We start from the raw sequence: 23,060 nt of genomic DNA, 5'->3' as shown, positions 1-23,060 counted from the left end.
TTATATTAATTCATTCCCTATATTGTCTATCATCCTGGTGACAACAATTTCTTACTATACCACCAAAAAAGTGACCCAACACCCATAGCAGCTGGCAGATATGGACTGGGCAGACTTTTCAAACTTAATTATGATAGCAAATATAATTTACTTGAATTTTACAAGTTGGGAATAATTATTTCAGTACAAGTTTTTCACTTGCTTTTACTATTTATTTTTAAAGCTGCTATTGTAGTTTGAAATCCATACAACTATACAATAAATACGGTTCATCTAGATTTCAGTCAGAACTGTACAAAATTGGACATGTCTATAACAGGCAAATTTGAAGAACACTTTTGAAATACAGGCTTTCAAATTAAGAGGCTAATTGTGGCTATAGTGCATTAGATTTGCACAATGCGACATTAAATTATGCTCAGGCTATGTGAAAGAAGCAATGTCATGCCAGGCAAAAAAAGAGAACATGCAACATTTAATAAATCTATTACCTGAAAGTCTTGTGGTTTGTTAGAAAGGATTCTCCGTGTTTTCTTTCCTTTGGTGATGCGTTTAGCTAGCTGGGTTTCCTTCGTGCCACTTGGAACTGTTGGTATGATACCACCAAGTGGACCATCCAAGCCATCTTCATAATCTCCATCATCTTCTCCATCTTATAGAGTAAAAAACCCAGTGTAATTAATAAACAAATAGTACATCTTGATGTTAAAGTTACAGTAAGAGTCTGATATACAAGAGTTCCACTCAAATTGTATTATTATCTCATTTGAACAAGTTTTTTTGCTAACACATGCTTCCAACTCCTTTTGAAAGCTAGTAACTTTAGCCTGCTTAAGAACAAATTTATATCCTAATGAAACTAACTGTCCCTCTTCAGGATGTAGAGTATCTAATACAGTTTCCATGCATTTTTTTGAACCAACTGAAGTTTTAGTAAAGTACAGTTTAGCTGTAATTGCCACCAGACCAGTTCACAATACACCAGAGGTGGTTAATTTTATTCCAGGTGGAGCTGTTTCCCAGCAGCAAGACTAGGCTACAGCACAGCACTGGTTTTTACTTCAGAATCTTGAAAACATGAAGACATTTAGGGTCTGCCATCCAAAATAAAACTCTGAATCCTCCTCCACAGCATTTAATTGTGGAATAAGTTAAAGTTTCTTACAAAGCCTCTTTGACATTTCTGAACTCACAATACCTCCGCGGAAAACTGCTCTACAACCACATGACACTACAATATTGGATCAAACAGTGAGATTCCAGTATTGCAAAACAGGATCCTTAAATATCTAGACCACAGAACTATGTCATACTCATTGTGTTTCTTTTCTTAACTGAAGGGCAGTGACTATGGTAAAATCTACAGGAAGAACAAGATGTGTCTCTGATGGTTAGCATTAACACAATGTTAACTTTATGAATTAGTTTGCCAACACAAGGTGATGATCACTTGCCTCAGTGATCCTTGTAAGAGACATATGAAAACACAGAGATTGACATACCATGTATTTTATAACCGGACAACGCCACCTCCCTAACATCTCTCAAAATCCATCTGCCTGGATGGATCCATGCAACTGATTACACACGCTGAATTACACACCCTGATTTAGCATTTAATTTTTAATTTCCGAAGCTGAGCTGCAGCAATTTCAGCTGGGCAAGTGATTTGATTTCATGGGAAATAAGTATTTACAATAATTAACTAATGTGTGTTTGATAATTTGCACTGAAATAATCTTCATGCAGTTGCTGGATACTAGCTAAAAACCTGCCATGTTTTATTTTACCCATATTAACTTATAATTTAAGTACACTTTTAAAAACCATAATAAACCAAAATAATCTCACATAAATTAATTTGCATTTTTAGCCTTCAAATCCATATTTATATAACATTATTTCAGAGAGCAATGATTTAACACACAGCTTTTGTGTTCGCATTACCTATCCTTCCACTCCCCAAGAACACCTCTCAGTAAAGACAGTGGAATCAAGTTTTCCCTCCCCAAACACTCCTCATTTCAATTTTTTCCGTCTTACGTTATTATCTATCAACAGATAATGGTCAAACAGATTTATTTCTCCTCAAACACATGACATTTATTACATTTACTTCTTTCTGCACAAACACAGCCTGGATATCAGGGTAATTATTTGCCTGTCAACTGCAAAACCCCATTGTTACTTCACAGTTCTTTTAAGAGAATGGAAAACCAGAGGATCTCAGAAACACTCTGAGCAAAAGCCTGGTTAATATTATAAATACAGACCAAAGAATATTCCCTACCAATCACAGTATTAGGCTAGTCAAGTATCAATCTTAAAATAAGATACAACAGTGTCTTTCAAAACTTACTTTACAGAAAAAAAAAAAAAAAGTTTAATGATTTAAGAAAATCTTTTCACAAAGCTCCCTGACATTGAAAGTAATAGAATATATTTTTCCAAAAGTGTGACTTCCCTGGTTTTTTTGGTTAGCCCTAGCATTACAGCAGATAACTGCTACTGTTTCTTTGAGCATCCAAAACCTTTTCTTTCCTAAACAAAAGCCATTTTGAAAAGCTTTTAAGAAACATCATTCTTTTGTAACCTGATTCCACTGGAGAAAATGATGCTAAAAACCATTTTATGTCAGGAAATGCCCATTTTCTTCCTAGCTGTAGTTTTGAATCATCCTTAACTTTTTAAAAATCACTGTCTTGCAGTCTTGACATGCTTGCTTCTGGTTACATTTTTTTCTGATGAACAATACTGTTGAATCACTTTCTTGCCTTATCTAAGTATCTCCATGATCTTTTAACAATAATGTTCTGAGAAAAGACTGAAATACCTTCTTGTGTATTGGTCCCTCCTGGATCATTTGGATTTGCAGGTCCAGCTGGTGGTTCATATCCTACTCCCAAATCAATTGTTGCCTATAGAGAAATACACTTTTTTTAAAATGTAGCACACAGTATTCACAACAATTGATTTAAAGCAGTAAGTTGTTCTAATACTGTACATGAACAGTTAACTATTCACAGTCACAGCACAGTTTATAATAAAATTTCAAGTATTAGTAAATTAATAAACTGTTATTAAGCTATATATACATATAAACAATAAAGACCACACAATTTGCAGATAATGGAACAGGCTTTAAAATAATATCTAATGAATGGAATCACTGTGTTTATATTTAGAAAAATCTGGCATAATACAAGTATATAAGATGTTCTATAAATGTTCATTTATTTAGTTCCACAATATTCATAGCAGACTAGGTGACATCCTAAATTTGCAGATGGAAGAACAAAGGCAATGAAAAATAACACTATCTGATCAACAACATAACAAGTCTGAATCATAAGTAAAACTTCCTATCTGGCTCTTCTAATTGCTTGTTCATACTGCCATCCTGGAAGAAAAACACTATGTCATTTTCCTTTCTAATTACAGAATTGCCTTTTTTGTGCTTGACTACAGTTTTGGATTATTGAACAAACCATTATTATTCCTTGTTGCCACAGTAACATGAGGAGTCAGCAAAAAAAGCCCAACCCTGTGACCAGCTAAGCATGATATTAAACTACGGCTGACGAGATACTGAAATTACCCTTAAAGCCTCTTATTGTTATGTGTACTAGAATGAAGTGCCTTAACAGCTAGACTGCACAAATACAGTAAGGTCCCAGTTCTAGAAACTACTTAATTAATGACTAAGTTAATGACCAGATAATAACTCTGTTAAATTTAAACATGTGCTAAACCAAGTTAAGCAAGTTCTTGTGTAACTTTCTGAACTGAGCTGGCAGTGAACATGTACAAGATTATGTGATTTCTAGAACCAGTGCTATGACACAGGTGGATATTAGAAAGAATACAGAGAATACAGCAAAAAAGTGCATATGGGAACTCCAAAATGTTCTTTTTTAAGATCAAGCTGATTTCCATGCATACTTTGTGGCCTATAGTATTTGTAAGACATATATAAATACATACACAGAAAACAATTATCTAACTTGAAGGAGATTAAACAAACTCAGATGTACAGACACAATTATGTTAAAAATTTCCTCTGTATGGAGGAAAAAATTTCACAAAATTCCAAGCATTTAATTCATAAAGTAAAAATAACTTGAAAATATTTTTGTTTCACTGTTAGCCCTTTTGCTAGAGCATTATGATCAAGAATACAGTAAAATAAGGAAATGTAAGCCACTCACTCCAGTTTCTTGTCCCCTTTCATTCAGCAGAGGTATGAGTTTGAAGGGTAAAGATCTGCTTTGGTTACCTACAAGATCCTTTAGTGCTATGGATGCACTGCCAATTAATCTGAAATGAAGTAAAAATCATTATTAGAATGCAAGTATACATCAAACAGAAGTTCCCTTTTGTCTTTTGCTAGTGTCTGTTAGTCAACCAAATAACTCCAACCATGACTTGAAAACCCAAGACAGAGCAAAAGATCATTGCAAATGTTACGTAATGATTGCGTACTGCTAATTTGTATTTTCTGTTTCACTGCACTTAAATGTGCTTATGTTCTTTAGGGAAGAAACAGCTTTAACCTAAAAGAGGTTTTAAAACTAAATTTTTTGTGTACTTTTAAAAATAATCTTCTGTATAACTTTCAACAGCCATGTAACTTGTTTCAGCCATTGAATTCTCATTGGTAAACTAGAGGAGTTTACTTTCCCTATATACCTTTGCACACTCTCAGATGAGAAGTAATGTTTAAAGCGAGATATGACAGATGTTGTACTATACAGAAAGAGACACAAAAAGACATACACACATCTCTGTAATGAAAACAATGAAACAGAACAAATACAATCAATGTGCTTACTAGAGGCTTCACAAAATTAATCTTCTTACCCATACTCTACATTTTGAAATAGGTTCATCTCCTTGACTCTGAATTCTCAGAATGTTTCATCATGGCTCTAAAGAGGCCTACCATAGGAAGCTGCCCAAGAGATCTGACATTATGTGGCAGACTGTTCTGAGCCACTTCCGCCTACTTTGGAACTGCCTCTGTCACCCCCATCCTCTTCAAAACTGCATGAACTTTTAACCTGAGAAACTTCTTTTAGGCAGAGTTTCTAATAGTGTGGCATTGGTCTCATGATATGTATTTCATTCCCATAGTATGCAATAACAGTTTACTCCTATACTGAAGTGGATTATTGGAATAACTGAGATTTTTGCCAATGAAAAAAACCCAAGATAATTTCACCTTGTAAATATTATGAAGAACATGTATTACAAACAAAATACCAGCTTTGCTGCCAAAGCAGAAAAAAGATCTCTACGTGGAGAACTTAACTAAGGTCCCTTTGAATAGATTACAGTGTTTTTTCATGGAGAAGCTAAGGATGCAAGGGCATTTTCTGACATGGAGCAAGAGTATTATTACAGTTACTCTCAGGTGCTATGTCATGAGAACATAATTTACTTTTTGCAAAGTACATTAGAATATATAAGTATAAAACATCAATTTCCTGCAAATATACATTCCAGGTAATGCACATTAAAACTTCTGTTTAACTGTGCACAAAAAATAACTACACTTTCTGTTTGAAAGATGTGTTAGAATTACTTCGGTGCTGTCAACTCCTCAGTCAGTTCTGCTTTTCCAGTTCCTCTCACTCCTCCAATCCCAGTTGTCTTTTTGATAGTTTTGACTCACTACTCAAACTTTTGCCCCCCAAATTGCCAAAACACAGTAATATTCCAGAGATATGCCTCATGTATATGTGACACACAGAGCATGGGCTAGATGTGAAAAGCAGTTTAAGATCAGGCCATGCTGCTGAGGAAATGCATGAAGCTGTTCTAAGCTTTAAGATGACCATAATTGAAACTCTGATGCCATTTCTAACACCTGCCTCTCCTCTCTTTACTGAACAGACACATAGATTCAGCATTATAGTCTTGATCCAGTGCCCTTAAAAAAACTATTTCAGTAAGCATTAGAGTAACCCTAGGTACATTTTTACTTTTTACAAATTGTTGCACAGAGCTGGACGTTAGCTGAAACACTGACTCCATATATTTCTCAACTTTAGGGAGCTTAAGAAGCAGTTTCTCCTGTTATGCAATCAAAATTGCGTTCAACCCACAAGGCAAACCTAGATTTGGAACATCAGATATACATGCAGTGGTCTTATTTATCCTTCCAACTATAGTATTATTTGACATTGCTTACAATCTGATGTAGTAAATCTGAACACTAAACAGTAATGTCTACCTAGCTCAGGAAACAACAGCAGATGGTCTCTCTGAAACTGAAAGAGGCTTTATTTTATCCCCTGTGGCTTCAACATTCCAAAAACTGGTGTTATATAGAAGTCAAGTAAGTCTGACATTACACCCTAAAGAGAACGTCTCCCTGTATATTTGAACAAACTTTTCTATGCAGAAAAGCAGGTGTCATGCAGACAGACAATGATGCTATTCAACAAAGAAAAACAGAAGAGGTTCATTCCCTAATGACTGCAAATCCCAAAGCAGTTAAGAGAGAAAAAGACTAGGTAGCTTATTGCATTTTTCTCTCTATTACGTAGCCTTCTAATACGTTAATATTTTGAAAGCACGTATAATATAAGCAAATGGGAAACCATTCCTTCATCTGTAAGGAACAAATGCTTGAATTTCATTTACACAGTTGGATACTGAAAGAAACCAACATTTGTTCACTCTTTTAAAATCAATGCAAAATTAGTCAATAAAAACTTTCAATTCTAAATATCCTTATTTTCCCCAAATCCTTCAACTGTGAATATGCCTTCCCATTTGAGAATAACAGAGAGAAACATACATAGTTTGAGGTATCATAGAAAGGAAAAACCCAATAAGACTACCCTAAACCAGCTTTGCCTAGAGAAGGGCAAAGAAAATCTTTTCCTATGTACAGTCATAGAAAAATTTTGTAGGCTTGCTATTTTGATTTGATATGAGCTGGGGTGATTTACATTAACTCCAAAAAGAACTTCAGAAGTCACCCAGTCTCAAATCATCTGGATGACTTAGCAACCACACCCTCCTATCTGGTGACATTAACTCACAGCAGTAGTTGAAACAGCTTTTGAAATTTTCCAGCGTGAATTTCCATTTCTACATCTTCATCTGTCCTGTGCAAATGATAACTGTGCACACATCTGAATACATGGTAATAATTTTTTAAAATTCTGATCACCTTCAGAAGACTGAAGAGGGAGCCAGTTACATAGACTACTTGCTTGCTAGTAGTTGCCTCCTTTAACAGGTTGGGCGATGATAGCCTCCAGTCTTTTTCCACTCTTGCTAGAGTGAGAAATCTAATATTCAGACTATACACTATTTTAGCCTAGCTTTAGCCAAATTCTAAGCTTTAGGAAGTTAGTCTTTTTCCTTCCCCAAAAGTGGTCCTGTTGACAGGATTTGGGATGTTTCACCACTCCCTTAGCAGAACCCCAGACCTGATGAGGTTCGAAGGGACCACTCAAGATCATCTAGTCCAATCCCTCTGCTCAAGCACAGTCAGCTAGAACACGTTGCCCAGGACCATGTCCAGTCTGGTCTTGATCATACAGCTACTCAGTGGCTGAAGTAGTACTTTCAAAAGTAACAAGGAATGCCTCAAGGTCATCACTAGGTCTCATCTTGGCACTTGTACAGACAAGTCTTGAAGAAAGCCTTTTTCCTGAGATGCTTCTCTCAGGTCTCTAATCTTCCGGCTATCAGGTAAAACCAAGTCAGCTAAATCAGATAGCAGCAGCTGTTGTTGTGACAACATACCCATTAACAGTTCGTTGCTATTTAATGCTTTGCTTCAAGGTCTGCTACGGTACTCTATTCTGATATGTAACCAAACCCTCAGTTCTCTGCATGACTACAGTGAAGTTGCTGTGTTCCTTTGCTCCTCGAACTCTGAAGAGTTTTTACCTTCAGGCGGAATTGCATGTAATCTCCCTCTGAAGTCATTGACTTTCAAGGTGGCAAGGAGTCCTTCCAGCTGACCTGAAAATACTTTCTGTCACCTATTCATCCTCAAAGGACACTGCTCTTTGCTGGAGTTACTTCAGCTTTCCTCGTCTTGCAACATTTGCCTGTTTAATTCCAGATCACACCAGTCTCTTGACACCATCAAGTGGGATAGTTTCAGCTTTTGAAATAGCTCAATATCATCCACTGACCTTTTCTTCATCAGCTGTTTTGCAGTAGACAGAGAATGAGTATTTTTTCTTAACTCTGTTTAAGTATCTTTTTTTGCCATCCCTAAGACTTGCCTATGTGTAGGATCCAGTCAGCCAGGTAGGTCTTTTAAACTTTTTCAGCTTTGCAGAAGTAAAGCAAAAAACCTGTCCAGCTGCAAGCTGTTTAAACATTCTGGCCTACCACTGAATAAGACACCAAAGGTAAATGCAAAGTCCACATTTAGAAGCAGATTTTAAACCATTTCAAATATACCTGTATATATCAGTACCAGGCCTATGATAACTTTCCCCCCACTAATCAAAGGGAAATACTTAGTTCATCAGCATGAAATCAATGAACTACAGATGACCAACTATTAAACATAGTGTTAAATTTGTGCCAAAGCTAATTAATCCGTTACTGCTGTGGTTAGCATTTCCTGTTAGCTGCCCTAATAATCAAGAGAAGTGAAACTTCACACCCATGCCTGGATCAGGAAATGCTAAATCACAGTACCAACCATTTTATTACTCCTCCTCTATTTGAAGGTAGCAATTCATACTAAATTCTTTAGCATTTCACATCCTCCAGCTGCTTACATGCTACTTCTACTGGAAGCCCAATGACTTTAATCCCCTGAGAGTCAAGCATTTAAATTCTTTTCACTTAATTGTAAGAGTTTATTTTGGCAGGGGTTTATTTTGGCAGAGTTTGTATTGATTATTCTCATCAGCAAACTTGGTCCCACCCTGCAGTTATAATTGCTACATTCAACCTTTCTTTCCCAGTGTGTATGTTCCATTACAGATTCTATACTACAAGACCCAACACACACCTTCTGTTACTCATGCTGTGTTTTAGAAGTTTTATTAAGAGCAAACAAACCATTTTTATCTTCTGTAGTTATTTGATAATACTGTTTGCAATAACAAACTTTTAAAAAGAATCAAAGCATGGATACTATTTTGTACAAGGCAGAAAACCCCAAAACTGAATCTTAACCATGCTGGATCTTGCATACAAAGTATGCAAGGAAAACCTGCAACTATGCACAGCCACACTGATGTGGAAAAGAATCCACACAAAAGAGTACAGCTGCAGGAGCATTCAAACAATCTAGAAGTTATTTAACTATGGAAAAGACTTAAACATGATTAAATAATTTGCAAAATAAAAAAATAATTTTAATTTGTGGCTTCACTTTTCTGCTCGAGAAAAGGGTGTGCCCAATCTGTTTTTCCTCCCTGTCGCTAGGTTACTAACTATGCAAAGAACATAGGGAAACACAATTCTAACTCTTTCAACTAGAATGAAAATCATTTCATTCAGACACAACTGTAACTTCCTGTTAACATTTTTTTTTTTACTTCAGAGGGACAACTGAAATTGTTTTTTGTTTGTTTTTTAACTGCATGAAGATTTGTGTTCTGAGAATCTGAAATCTGTGAACCGTATTAAACATAATAGAAAACAGATGTGTTCTCTTTTCAAACATCTTTAGTCTGGAAAATCTAGCTAAGCATGGATCATATGACTCCCCTCTAGCTTATTCCTATGATTGTCAGTCAGTGTGGTTTGCTTTATTTATCTTTTCCAATGACTGTGTCTTTTTACCATGAAGAGAACTCAATCTATCTGCAAAAATTTAGTGATCCTGTAAATGAAGCAGTGAATTCTATCTCCAGGAAAAGAAGAAACGGAAAAATATTCAAATGTTCTTTCAGGCTTGATTTACAGAAACATGCCAAAGCAATGAGTCAAGTGTTTTGGCACAGTGTAAAAACAGAATAACATCCACTGTGCTCCTCCTCCTGCGTCAGTGTAAGAATGGGTTGGGTAAACAGCTATCTAAGTTTCTAAGACCTGTAAGAAATCATGGGTTATATTGCAATCTTCTGCTGTGTTGTTCTAGAGGGGAGTACGAGTTCTGCAGTCACCTCTTAGGTGCAGCAACGGACCAGGTGCCCAGAAGTCAGGAATAACCCTGCATGGAATAGCAGAGCATGTATGGGCTAGGAGCTTTGAGTGAGCTGCCAGAGAGGGAGTTGCATTGAGAAACACATTGTTCTGCTTCTAACCTACACTGCAGTAAAGAATGGTGGCAGAATGAGCAAAAAGTTGTCTCTACCTTGAAAGTAACAACAGCAATCCCCACTGCCTATTTTCCTCCAGAAGAGAGAAAATAAAGCCAAAGACATGGTGTAGTTTCTTAGTGCTCTTTCTCGGAAGACACAGTCCTCCACACCTTTTACACTCAAAAACTAAATCCCAATTCAATCTAGACTTTAAAGTAAAATATATAAAAAAAAGAACCTCTAAAAAAGAATATTGCTTTAGACTCAAATCCCACTTAGTTTAAACACCAGATACACCTCCCAAGTTAATAGGTCTACTCATGAATAATGTCAAAAGCACATAGCAAACACTGGGTTTCTGAAATAATGGGCCTTTATCTCTGAAAGACTTCAGCTCAGTTAACCACATCAAATTTACATGTAAAAATTAATACAATATTGTCCAGCCCTCATTCCTCCATCCCTCTTTTTTTAAACTGTCATTATAATAGCTCTCTGTAGTAAGGACCTTAGGTAGGTATCATACTCCATCTTTCCAATCCTGAATTACAATGCAGAAAAAGCAGGGGAATGTCATTTGTGTACTTTTCCACCGAGCATCTTTTTGGAATGCCGCAGCACTGCAGGCATGTATCTAACTATAGACTTTTCCTTAAGTATTAAAAGAGGATACTGTAAAAAAAGGCAAAACTATGATATCGTAGTCCTAAATCTCTCTCAAACTTGGTATTAGTAAAGAGAATCAGTAACTCTACAGAAATACTGGTTATGCATACAGGCAAGTAATTTGTGGGAAACTTCTTCCACATTCCCTGTTTCATATGCTCCTTTGTCCAAATGTGAATGTTCATTAATACCAAACTGCTTCTGCTGTTACAGTGCTTTGTGTCTTTAAAAGAAATCCAAGATGACATTTCCTATTATCTTGTTACAGTCAAGAAGCCTACTCACTTGTTTCTCATTTCTCACCCCCTTATCCTGTTTCCCTGCCAATAGCCCTTCCAAACACATCACACACTGAAAATGTGGCAGTTATTGAGGATTTATTTTCAAAGAGCATTACTCTGAAGGTATTGCTCTGTCTTTGCTATGGGCTATATATTTTTGCACAGCTCCATACATAGAAGTCATTTTCCCAAATAATTTTACGGGTTTACTTTTTAAATTGTACACAAAATAAGTAAGTGGTGGTGAACTTGCAGTGCATAAACCCAAGCAAAAGAAACAGGCATTTGCACAAGCCAGGGATTAAGCACTACAAATATGAGTCCAGATGATATTTACAAATATGGGTTGAAAAGAAAACACACATGCCTGCTGAATTTTGGACCCACATAGACAGTGAAACATTTTAGGGGCTTCAGATAAGCACCTTCCTTTATTTTCTGATACGTTAAAAAATCCATTACAAAATTCTGATTACTGGCAAACTTTCTTTCCTATATCAAGTTCTGTGATTTCTGTGATTTCCCTAAAATCAGAGGCATGCAATATATTCCTGCTTTACTGACCTCCAGGAATCTCAAGAATGAGAGATCTGAGGGCATCAGCTTGACTCACAGGGATTTTACAACAGAGCTGTTGGAGTATTGTAAAAACCTGAATTCACATATTGGGAGGAGGCTGAAAGTAGTAAAGAAAAGCTAACAATGGAAGTGGACTACTATCAATAAACACGAATGTATGCCTAGCTCAAGGTGATAAAATATCCAAATTTGCCACCAAAAAAAACAAGGAAAGAAGATCATACTCCCTTTCAAAATAGCAACAGCCATCACTGCTTTGCATTGACGAAAGAGAGAGTGCAAGAGCGCAGCAAACGGACAAATAGATCCTTGTTTAAAATCTAGGACTTTATACAAAAATTCAGGAACTGGCATTTAATTTTTGATAAGCTCTTACTGAAAGTTTTTTAAAAAATCTCTGAGTGATACTTGTCCAAATGTATATATTTACCTTTTTTAGACAAAAATCCTGTGATTAAGCAGAGATAGGCAGAAGATCTTAACCACTGTGAGATAGCTAAACATTAAACACATTGATGAAGCTTTATCTTGCTATGCATGTTAAGAAAGAACTCCTAGACTTTGCTAGAGCTTTTACAGCCACAGCTGTGTTTCAACACAAAACAATACATTCTATCTCTGATGTAGATTATCTAAAAGAAAAACTTTCTGATTAGCTTGCCACCACCCAAGACCTTACCCTTTTCCTGCAATTGATTTTATGGACCAGTTTTATTTCTGTGTGACAAGTCATAAAACAAATGGCATGCAGAACACAAGAGGTTGCTAACAATTTCAACTGGTAATTTATGTCTTCTTCACTGAATTGATCTGCATGCATTGCTTCAAGATAACCTGTACACCTCCAATTCTGATATTAAATTAAAGCTTAAATCCTACTAAACTCAAGATATGCTTTATTTTTTTAATCCCTATATTCTTATGTTCAGAACCCCATAAAACTTGCTAGTGTCTGTGTTAGGTATTTGTTTCATCCCAAATACATCAGGAACATCAAAGTCCAGGTCAAAATGCCAAAAATCTTTACTAAGTTTATATATTATGCTTTTTAATAGGATGTGAATTAATTGGATTTTAGTGTTCCCATATATACCATTATAATTTTTCATGGCAACAATTTTTTTCAATGGTCACAGTAAAAAGGTCCTATCAACTCAATTAACAGGAACAAATCTGTTCTTACTAAAAAAAAAGAAAAAAGGAAGTTTAAAAAATACAAAGATTACTCTTAAAAGTTAGTTGAACAATACACCTTAATTACTTATGTGTTTACTTATTACATGTTCCTATTCTGTAAGAATATAAACCTACAAAAAAATGTTTAAATGCCAACATGGACACCTAACAGCATTTCAGTACTCTAAAACTTTTTATAAGGTCATTGCCTTTCATTTAAAGATACAAGCCTCAATTTAAGGTGGCTTCTTTCTCAGTGTCTTCGACAGAAAGATTAAACTAAAAAAAAAATTCCAGAAAATACACTCTGTGCATCCTTTCCGCTGTAATTACTTAATGTGTAGAAAAAGTAGATATATTTTTCATTTTTTAGTTGAAGGAAACCTCTTTGTGTTTTGTGTGTATCCTTCCAGACATATAGGTATAGCCACTGGTTTTTTATCTTCAGTTCTCTAAAATTAATAATAAAACCTGATTTTGTCAAAACTAAAACTAAGCATCTTACTACTACATGACGTTTTTGTCTGAGCAGTGAGGATTCAACAAACAACTGCACAAATGAAAGTTTCCTTGGAATATACACAAAAAGATCTGCATGATACTTGGTTTTTAGATGTGTAAAAAATGCAGAACCCAATGTTAGGTATATAGGTGCTGTACATATTGCACTGGTAGAGTTTAGACTTTTAGAGTAGGATTCAAGGTTATCAACACACACTAACAGCACTAACCAAAACAGAAATGGTGCAGGAGGGAAGAAGCCTTAAATTCCTGTATGTTAGGGGCATCATGAAAATGGGTATTTCTATCTGCTGAAGACCCAAACTCTAAATCCTTTACTGAGAGCAGAAGTCTCTGCCTTTTTTTCCAAGAAACCAATGTCAGGAAAGGCAATTCTCAGCAGCCTCCCACATTTTTATAACAGTCTAGAGTCCTCCTCTAAGGAACGGGAAGTTTCTTCCTCTGCTGAGATTATTCAATTCACTTTTCACAGAAGACTCTGTTAATATCAAACTACATATCTTCTTTAAAAAACCCAACAAAACAAAACAAACAAACCCAAAAAAACCCCCAAACCAATGAAAGAAAAAATCCTCAATCCATTTTTAAACAATGTTTTAAAAATATAACCAGAAGAAGAGGTAGCAACAACATTGCCAATCTTTCATATACGCAATGAGCCTGAGGCTTATGACACTCAGCCAATAGTTGGAGAGAGATTCATGTCCCTACTCAAGTTTGAGAGAATTTACTCTCACATCTGACATCAAAAAAGACTGATCTGGGGGAGTTACTTTTGTTTGCAAGTTCAAGCTTTTTAATGACCACGCAGAGGACTTCATTGGGCCAGGAAGAGTACAGTAGGAACATGTAATTTCATAGACCCCACTAGCTAGAACACTCAAAAAAGCCCAGATTCCAAGACAGTTTTTGTGTTTTATCCAACATATTTATCTTGATGACTAAGTCAGACTCCCAAGAGATGAGTGTAGGACTTCAGTCCGTCCAGACAAGATAGGAAATTGAGCTTAGGCTTCCACTCTTCCTACGTAAGACTTAAATAAGTGACATAAAATATAGCCTACTGAGGAAATTTTTGAAGATGGTTAAGAGCCTTAACTTCATTTTGTAATTTTTGGTGGTCTGTGTTAGCTGTGCTCTGAGGATGCCAATTAAGAGTTCTTCAGAACTGCTTTCTGGAACTTTTTGTATATAGCAGTCTTGGGTACTGTCCTGCACCATTCTGCAAGATGGCAACCTGCACCAGGTATCTGTAGTGGCATAAATCTAGTTACACAAGGACCTTCATTACAAGTAAGCACCAAATGAAATATAGTAGCTGTGGTTTTCAAATGACAATAACAGGTGAAGGGATCTAAATTTTACCCAAATTCTGCCTCACATGCCCAAAACATTCTTGAATTTACCTTCAGCATGTCTGAAATAAAGTATAAAAAGAAAGCTGACACACTGTTTAAGAGTAACAGTCCAACTGATGAGGTATGGAAAGCCCACTGGCTTAAATGCTACAGGTAGGTATTACATCAGGAACCATCTAATGCATTCATCGTTTCTCTCCAGCTACTATGAGTTACATCTTTTCCCTGGATTTCTGTATTGAAAGTTGTGTTTAATACTGGGGGGAAAAAAAACAAAACAAAACCAAACCATACTTGTTTTGTCCAATTGTTTCAAAATCCTTCACAATAATTGTCAGGGAAGATGAATTATCCAGAGCAATTCCTTTCAAGTCAAATTCAAGAACCTGAACAAAAAAGTAAAGCAAAATCAAATTGTAATTACAAGTTTTGTGTAAATTAATGAATGGCAGAGTTGTGTATGTAACAAAATTATTCAGAAATACATTTTGCATTTAGTGAGAGACAGACAAGACCAGCTTACATTTGCAAATCAAAGTTAAAAATCTGGGAACATGGTCATAGCACATTATTGATTTGCTGGTTACTAGTAACAATAATAGAAAAAAACCTGAATTGTTTAATACTGAGCCACAACCTCTTTTGCAGTTCTGCTTCCTTACACTAACATAAGTATTTTCTTATCACTCCTAAGATCTGATACTATTCCCCTGCAATACTGGTTGAAATCAGTTGCTGAAAAATTTAGAGAAATATTTATAGGTTCCCTTTCTTTGTATTCCTAACTACAAAATATAAGTATCTTTAACTTTCATTTCTGCTTGTGAAAAAACACTACTAAGAAAACATTTTCCCAAGGAAAACATCACTGAAGATGCAAAATAGGACCAGTTCTACAAATAAACCATTAGGAACTTCAACACACGATTCATTCTAATTCTGTAGGGTTTTTTCCTAGTATATAATAAAGGATCCAATTATGTTCCCATACATGTGGCTAAGCAATAGCTGAATATCATTTGATCCAAAGTAAGAGGAAACAAAACCAGGCCACATACTTTTATATAAAAACATTACTTAATTACTTAAAAATTGTAATACCTAGCACAAGATGAATCCATTCACTTGCATTTACTAACATCTTGAAAGAGTATGTTTCACTATTTCCTTTTTCTAACCGATATTCACAACTAGTAGAAACTGACTTAACCAATTTTACAAGCATTTTGTCTTTAAAAAGATCAAAAATTGATTAAAAAAATTACCTCATTCCAAACAGGATTAAGTTCACTGTCAATTTTCTTTGTTTTCTTTTTTTCATCTGCAAATACAAATGAAGTGTGATGATCTGTTTTTGCTAAAGCACTAAACAAATATCACAATTTTTCCTTTCACTTTTCAAAATAAAGTTTGAGCTTTAAACTAAACGTTCCAATTCTTTTTGCCTCTTCCAGTAGCTGCATATTTTACAATCAAAAAGTCCCCTGGGCAATTTTAGTAGTTGAAGTGGTTTTATTCTGTTTTATTTAAGCATAGCTAGATGTATTCCCAAAAAAGCAAAATTAATTATTAGATTTCTCAACCTTTTATGACCCTTGACTGGAACTTCAGTAAGGATGAAAGAGGACAGGCTGAAAGACTTTGAGACATCAAACCAAACAGTAACTCCAAAGTGATGAATTTCAGTGTTACACATTTACCATATCTGAGTTACAAAATACTTGCGTTTAGCTCTGAAATAAAATCACCTGGAAAAAAAAATCCTGAGAAAATATGCTTACAGTGTCAGCACTTTCTGCTTTAAATGAGCAAATATTAGAAGAAATACATATGCATATAAGAGGCAATGCAGTTCTTCCTGAAAAAATGGTTTCCAGAGGTTAAGCAGATTGCTTCACTGACATTTTCTGTAGCCTAAAAATTATAAATTTTCCATTTTTCATGGTAAAATTTGCATTTGGTGAACCTACAAATCATGGGAGTCTGGAGTGTGGTGTAAATAATATATAGAGTGGCACTTCAATTCAAAATTCCTTCTCCTGAGAGGAATAATAAAACTCAGGCGTTTGCAGGCCCTCCTCACCTATTAAAAAGGAAAACAAAATTCTGTTCTTACAACAGGTTCAAATCAAGTAACATGCCATGGCGTTATTTTTACTTTTTAGTTGCCCTATATGTATACAGCTCCAGCGGAGAACAAGCCTTGACATGACACTCAGAAGCACAAAAGAACACTCGCAAACATGCAGTGCTCTAAAAAAGAAATTGCATGTATTAGCGATCAAAAAAGGGTATATTTAAGTATGGTCAGTAAACTAACTGCTGATCTATCAGATGCTCAACCACCATAAGAAGGCTAAGTTTCAGACATGCTCTTTGTATTTAAGGATTGAAGTAAAGGTAATAGTATTTTTATTATTTGCAATTTATGGCTACACTTTGCCAGGAAAATGTTGCAAAAGCCTGGAAACAAGAGTAAAGGCACGCCACATGGGCAAGTTCATATACCCACTATTGAAGCAGCTGACTGCTATCTCTTATTATTGGATGAGAATGGGATGTACCAAAAAAAAAAAGTCAGCCCATACTGCAGATTGCGAGAACTGACTCACATTTATGTAACGGGAATTGCCTACAATTTATACAGGATATTGACTCACATTGTACCACAAAGGAAAGAGCATTCATAACATACCATGCTGTGGACTCGTGTTTTGCGGAACAAAGATCTAATTAACATGCTAGTAAAAGAAATTCAGCTTCATGTTATCTAATAGGAGACAAAGCTTTTTTCAAACTGAATATCCCAGAATATTGGGGTTTCTCACAGATAGTCCAAGTTCAAGTAGGAGCTAGTCAGGGAAAAGATGTTCTCACTGTTGGTGAAAAAAGGAACAGTTGCAGCTGTCTGTAAAGGAGATAGTGAATCACAGACCTGATCCTGACAAAACCAATGGTTGAAAGTCCTGTGATTCCTGCCTAGCTCAAATGTAACTCTGGAAGGTAAGGAAAGCCCTGGCTTAAACAACAGTCAAGACAATTCCTGACAAAGAGTATAATTATCCACTCTGGACTACCCATTTTCATAAAAACAAGAGTAAGATTTACTATTCCACCTACAATATGCATATTCTAGACTATACTTGCATTATGTATTTGTGTGAAAGTTGGATGAAAAATACTGGAAAACAGCTTACAATGGGTTTTAGTTGTAATTTTAGCCAGTTTGAGTACAGCATTCACATTCCTCAAGCATGTATCTTGCATGTATTTTCTTCACTTGACTTTCTTTTTATTACATTTTTTATCATTCTTTTAATGCACTGGGAGGTGCATGTGTGGGTGTGGGTGTGTGTGTTTGTTTTTTAAACTGTTGGCAAAGAGCTTTCTTCTTCCCACCAAAAAAAGTCTTTGCCAAGCAGGGTAAGATGGGACTGCCCAGTTATTCCAAGAATTCACCTAAGTTTCAGGTCCTCAGGCTGCCTTCCTCTATGGTAATGAATCCAGGTACAGTAGTCAAGACTGTAAACTGCATCAGGATAAACTGGAAGATAGGGCCAGCCATCATTTTTAGTTTGGCCCTACCAAGAAATAAGAGTAAGAAATTATAATGGATAAAGGTAGGACACTCTGTATACTTGTTTCTTTAAAAACTAACTACAATAACCTTGGTACTGTAAAAGAAATAATTACTTGCTTTATCTTGATAGAGGCATTATACTACCACATGTTGTTTAATACTCTCAATTGGAAATGAATGTAGTAAGAATTTAGTGATAGTCAATGAGATGACACAGTGTTAAAAAAATTCATTCAAGATGAGCTGTTTAAATAGTAACTATTCCATCATTAGAAAATTACAGTACTGTAAAACAACCAATGCTTACATCTTAAATTTTTTCTTCTATTATAACTAGCATTTTTAACAATTTCAGCAGGCAGGGAACAGCAGAAGCAAACATCTTTTAGCACAGTCTTAAGTCTAAGATACAAGAAAGAATCACATTTCACTTCACTAAGCTTTCCATAAAACTTCTGTGAATGAAGACTTAAGATTGCACCGTGGCAGAAACTGCAGGATCAAATGGGCGAACCTCCAAAAACTAGGAAATTAAAAATCAGAATTTAATTATCTGAAAAACAGAAAGTATAAATTTAGTGAATAATTGAGTTCTAATACTCTTTCACACACTGAAATATAAACTAACAGCTATGAACTACTGCAGGCCTGCTGGAAAGCTCTCAGATTAAGCACAAATGGAAAACCAAATTTTATTCAAGTTAAGCCAATCAAACTGAATGCCATTTCACATCAGTTTTTAATGCATAAAGCTGAATGAGCCAGTCAAAAGGAATGATCAAAGCACTAAATGTCATAGTACTGACTGCACATATTGTGTCAATATTTACACCCAAAGGCAAGAATCTGACACATTTTTCTCCAGTTTTGTATATCTAACAAACCAAAAAGAATTGTACTAGTTTAATCATTACCACTTAGTGCCAGTTCAGCAAATGGCAACAGTTTTTCACATTAATGTGACTAATAATTTGTCTCGTGTAGAGTGACAATGAACTCAGAATTCTGCAGTGACAGCATCCATTTCTACATAGTACTACTCGTTTGCTCTCAGGGTGTAGTTCTCTTTGAACAGTGAGTTGTTCTTAAAGTAAACAGAACTTCTGTACCACTGGACTGAAAATAAATGTGCAAAAAGAAGTCAAATGCTTGTACAAAATCCCTCTATTGTAAGATACCATAACAGGAACAGCTCCCTATTTCCTCTTAATATGTACCCAATATATGTCACTGTATTAATTGTACTAACTGTATAGTCTATAACTTAGTTATAAAAATTTGATGGTCTATTATATACATAGATGAAACTATAGTAACATATGTGTGTTAACTAATAGTTGTAGGATCTCAGCCTTTTTCTTCACAGCATAGCCATAAAGATCTAACCCTGAGAGGTACTGTGTGTTTTCATCAGTCATAAAATTACTGAGCCTGACATCAGCGAAGTCTATGTAAGTTAAAGTTTTAAAAAGCTAACCAAAAAAAACCAGTTTAATGAAATGTCAAATTCCACACCAATTTTCTGTCAAATGAGTGCTGTTCTCTTAAGATTTCTCCAAGAATATTCCAGAGTCAAAAAAGAATATAAAATGTACTGCAGGGGTATGGCCAAAGTCCTGCAAATGCTTGAGTTTTTTTCAGTCTGGAAAATGAACTCCCAGCTGTGTTTTTAATGTCCCCCAGAAGCTACAGTGGGTATGGACTAATGTTAGACTGATGCCCTTTGACATAACACCTTCCCAAAAATAAGACTGGTTTCCCAACTCTACACACTAACAGGGTGAGGGGGAACAGACTGTATATAAAAACCATCTATAAACATAAACAGTCAGAACTTCAACATATTTCGGATATGATCCCTATGCCCTTGCACATGGCAACCAGGTACTCCACTTACAAATTAAGTCAGAGCTGCTCAATAGCTGGGAAAAGCCTGTTATTTTCTGGCCCCCTTGACTCACTCTGGCAGAGAGCAAAAAATCAGACTGTTAGTATGTAGTAAAACCACATAAAAAGAAGTAAGAACCACATAAAAGAAGCAGATGTAATGAGAAATTAAATAACCTACTAAAAAACTGGCACAATTATGAAGTTGTATTTAAAACAATGGTTAAGCATGTTTGTGACCATTAAAAATCCCAGTTACAGAACATAAAAGATAAACTCATTCATTTAATGCCTGTCACCTAATTCCTGTGTTTGGATAATTCAAGGACGGAGAAACAAATCCAGCAATGCAGAAGAAAAAGAAAAATCTGTAACTTATATTTACTAGGTAAAACTGAATTTCATTAAAGCACACAGAATGAAAGATTACAAGGAGAATTAAACAGACATGGCATAAAGAAGCAAAGGCATAAACCAACTCTCAAGTATGAAACTGCAGGAACAAGAGGTAACAGAGAAAGGCAAAACTGTAACAGGAAAGCAAAGAGAAAGGAACTTAAAGAGAATATGAATGCTTAAGAAGCAGCAGAAACAAATGACACAAACCAGAGAAATGACAGTACACCAGTAACAGCACTTTTTGCAGGGAAAACAAAATATTTTAAGAATTAGGAAGTTCCAAAAGCTACTGAGACAGGCTCAGCCACTTGCCCTAACACACAGGGGGATAAAAAAAAAAAACTTGAAAAAGAGGAGGAAAGGAAAGGAAATGGAATGATGTCCTATCTTTCTGATACTGAAATAAAGTATCCAAAAAAGTTTTTATTTTGAAAGTTAAGATACTGGATGTGCACTGCCTTGATATTTTCCAGCCTCCAACAGAATGTCATGATTTCAGATTTGGTTTCTAAATGTATCAAACCCCTACAATGATTTTTCATACTTTAGGAAATACCATTGCCATTTCAGTACAGTTAGGAAACCAGGTCATCAGGAATTAAGATGACCATTCGTCACAGTTTGGTTGAACAGATTACATGATCCAAAACTGTTTGGAGGTTTCTATGCCTTAAAGGTAAACCAATACTTGAAATCAAGTGCCTTTAGTCTAGCCAAGTAAGGAAATGATGGTAACAGGTAAAATATACTGTAAAATATAATTAACTTTACATATCAATGCTAATTTTATCACACTGTTTTCTCCTTCTCCCATATGTATCTGATGAGCAATGAAAATGTAAAATGTGGTTTCCTTCTAAATCTTTAGTTTAAATCCATTTCTCAGCAGGCAAAATTTTAAAGTGCAATTAAGTTTGTAAAAAAAAACCAAATGAAACAAAACCAAACACCTTCAGTACTACTGTTTTTCAGCATGCTGGTAATAACAATAAACCAGTTACAATAAGAACTGGTGTAACAGTGAGCAGTGGCTGTGCAAAGGAATCAAGACAGGAAAGATTTTTGCAGATGGAAAACAAGAAGATAATCTTCAATACCAGAATTAAAAGTAGATTTATCTATGCAGTTAGATTTGAGTTTTTAAAGCAAAGGGCTAATCTGCAAAAGCTTGGTGGATCCTGAAACAGAAGCACTGATGGCCAGAAAAGGCCAGTGCACTCCACCCAGTTCAAACTTCATTCAGGTAACTCCTGTCTCTCTAATTAAAAAGTCTTCCCTAAAGTTACATCAGATGTAATTTCAGGAAAACATGTTTTCACAGATTGTCATATACTTACACAGTGCACCATCCTTCAGAAAACCTTCTCCCTGAGTACATTTATGACAGCTTTCCTTACCTTTAAAAATAACAGAAACAATAGGATCTGGTTTCCCAAACTTTGTTTTAGGGATATTGGTAGCAGATTCCACAATCACCCGAAGCATTGTTTCCAGTCTTGGCTAAACCTCGATTGTTACCAGAGAAATTCAAGGAAGTCTTAAGTTTCAAACTCCTTAACTTCTGGACTGAAATGCTAGCAGGAAGAGGAGGCAGGGAATAGCTGGTTTACAGTAAAGGTCTATGGGTGGATCTATGACGGACTAGCTACTGAAGGCTATGAAAAAAAAAGAAGTACGTGTAAATTGACACCAAGTTCTGTGCTGCTGCACAAAAAGAACTAGTGAAATCCAGAAACAGAAAGGGCGCAGTGTAAAAACGAGTGCAGATTTTTTTGGTTGCTTTTATTCTTAAAGTGCGTGGTAAGTAACCAAGACAAGAATAAGCATAACATGAACATTAAGCACAGCTCCAGAAATCAAGATACACCGCATCTGCCTCTTTGTATAACAAGGTATTACATTTTACAATAGCTTTTATTTTTTATCCTCTTAATTTTTAAAACTTCATTATTTCTAAATGCTTTTAGCTTGCCTCCGTGTCAGTGTACAATCACAAAATACCTACGGTCTTGAGAAGTAGTTTTAAGTGCTCCCCCTTCAGTTGTGATCTAGAACAACTACCTTTTACACAGAATACTACAGATTCTGCATTTAACATGCTGAATGTAGTAGATCTCTTGAGAAACTATGAAAATACATACGCATAAGTAAAAATAAAGAAAAATTAAGGAACTACATCCAAAAAATTTGAGAACACCCTCTGTATTGACTGGAAGCCTATAATTATTTTGTCTTAATATAAATGCACTAGAGTTAACTGAAACAAAACCAGGCAAAACTTGCACAGAGTAAAAAGAACTCTGCTCTTAGCTACGCCGTGCACAGCTTTACAGCATTTCTCAGCTGCAGACCAGATGTAAAAAAGCAAGTGGCA

General features: G+C 35.5%; 1 protein-coding gene across 2 annotated transcripts in view; it reads right to left on the bottom strand.

Annotated features, from left to right (window-relative positions):
* The window catches only part of MYOF (myoferlin), a 71,468-nt gene extending 49,274 nt beyond the window's left edge, over positions 1-22,194 (bottom strand). For both annotated transcript variants that reach the window (XM_074907461.1, XM_074907463.1), the window contains exons 1-7: positions 22,084-22,194; positions 16,086-16,141; positions 15,115-15,206; positions 4,209-4,317; positions 2,826-2,918; positions 1,531-1,534; positions 492-652 (exon numbers count right to left, since the gene is read on the bottom strand). In XM_074907461.1, the coding sequence (XP_074763562.1) occupies positions 492-652; positions 1,531-1,534; positions 2,826-2,918; positions 4,209-4,317; positions 15,115-15,206; positions 16,086-16,141; positions 22,084-22,171 (603 nt within the window). In that variant the 5' untranslated portion in view covers positions 22,172-22,194. The remainder of the gene's footprint in view (positions 1-491; positions 653-1,530; positions 1,535-2,825; positions 2,919-4,208; positions 4,318-15,114; positions 15,207-16,085; positions 16,142-22,083) is intronic.
* Positions 22,195-23,060: the final 866 nt, after the last annotated feature.

The sequence above is a fragment of the Athene noctua genome, chromosome 5 (genome assembly GCF_965140245.1).
Source record: "Athene noctua chromosome 5, bAthNoc1.hap1.1, whole genome shotgun sequence".
Classification (NCBI taxonomy): Eukaryota; Metazoa; Chordata; class Aves; order Strigiformes; family Strigidae; genus Athene; species Athene noctua.
This window is presented reverse-complemented; position numbering and strand designations above follow the sequence as displayed.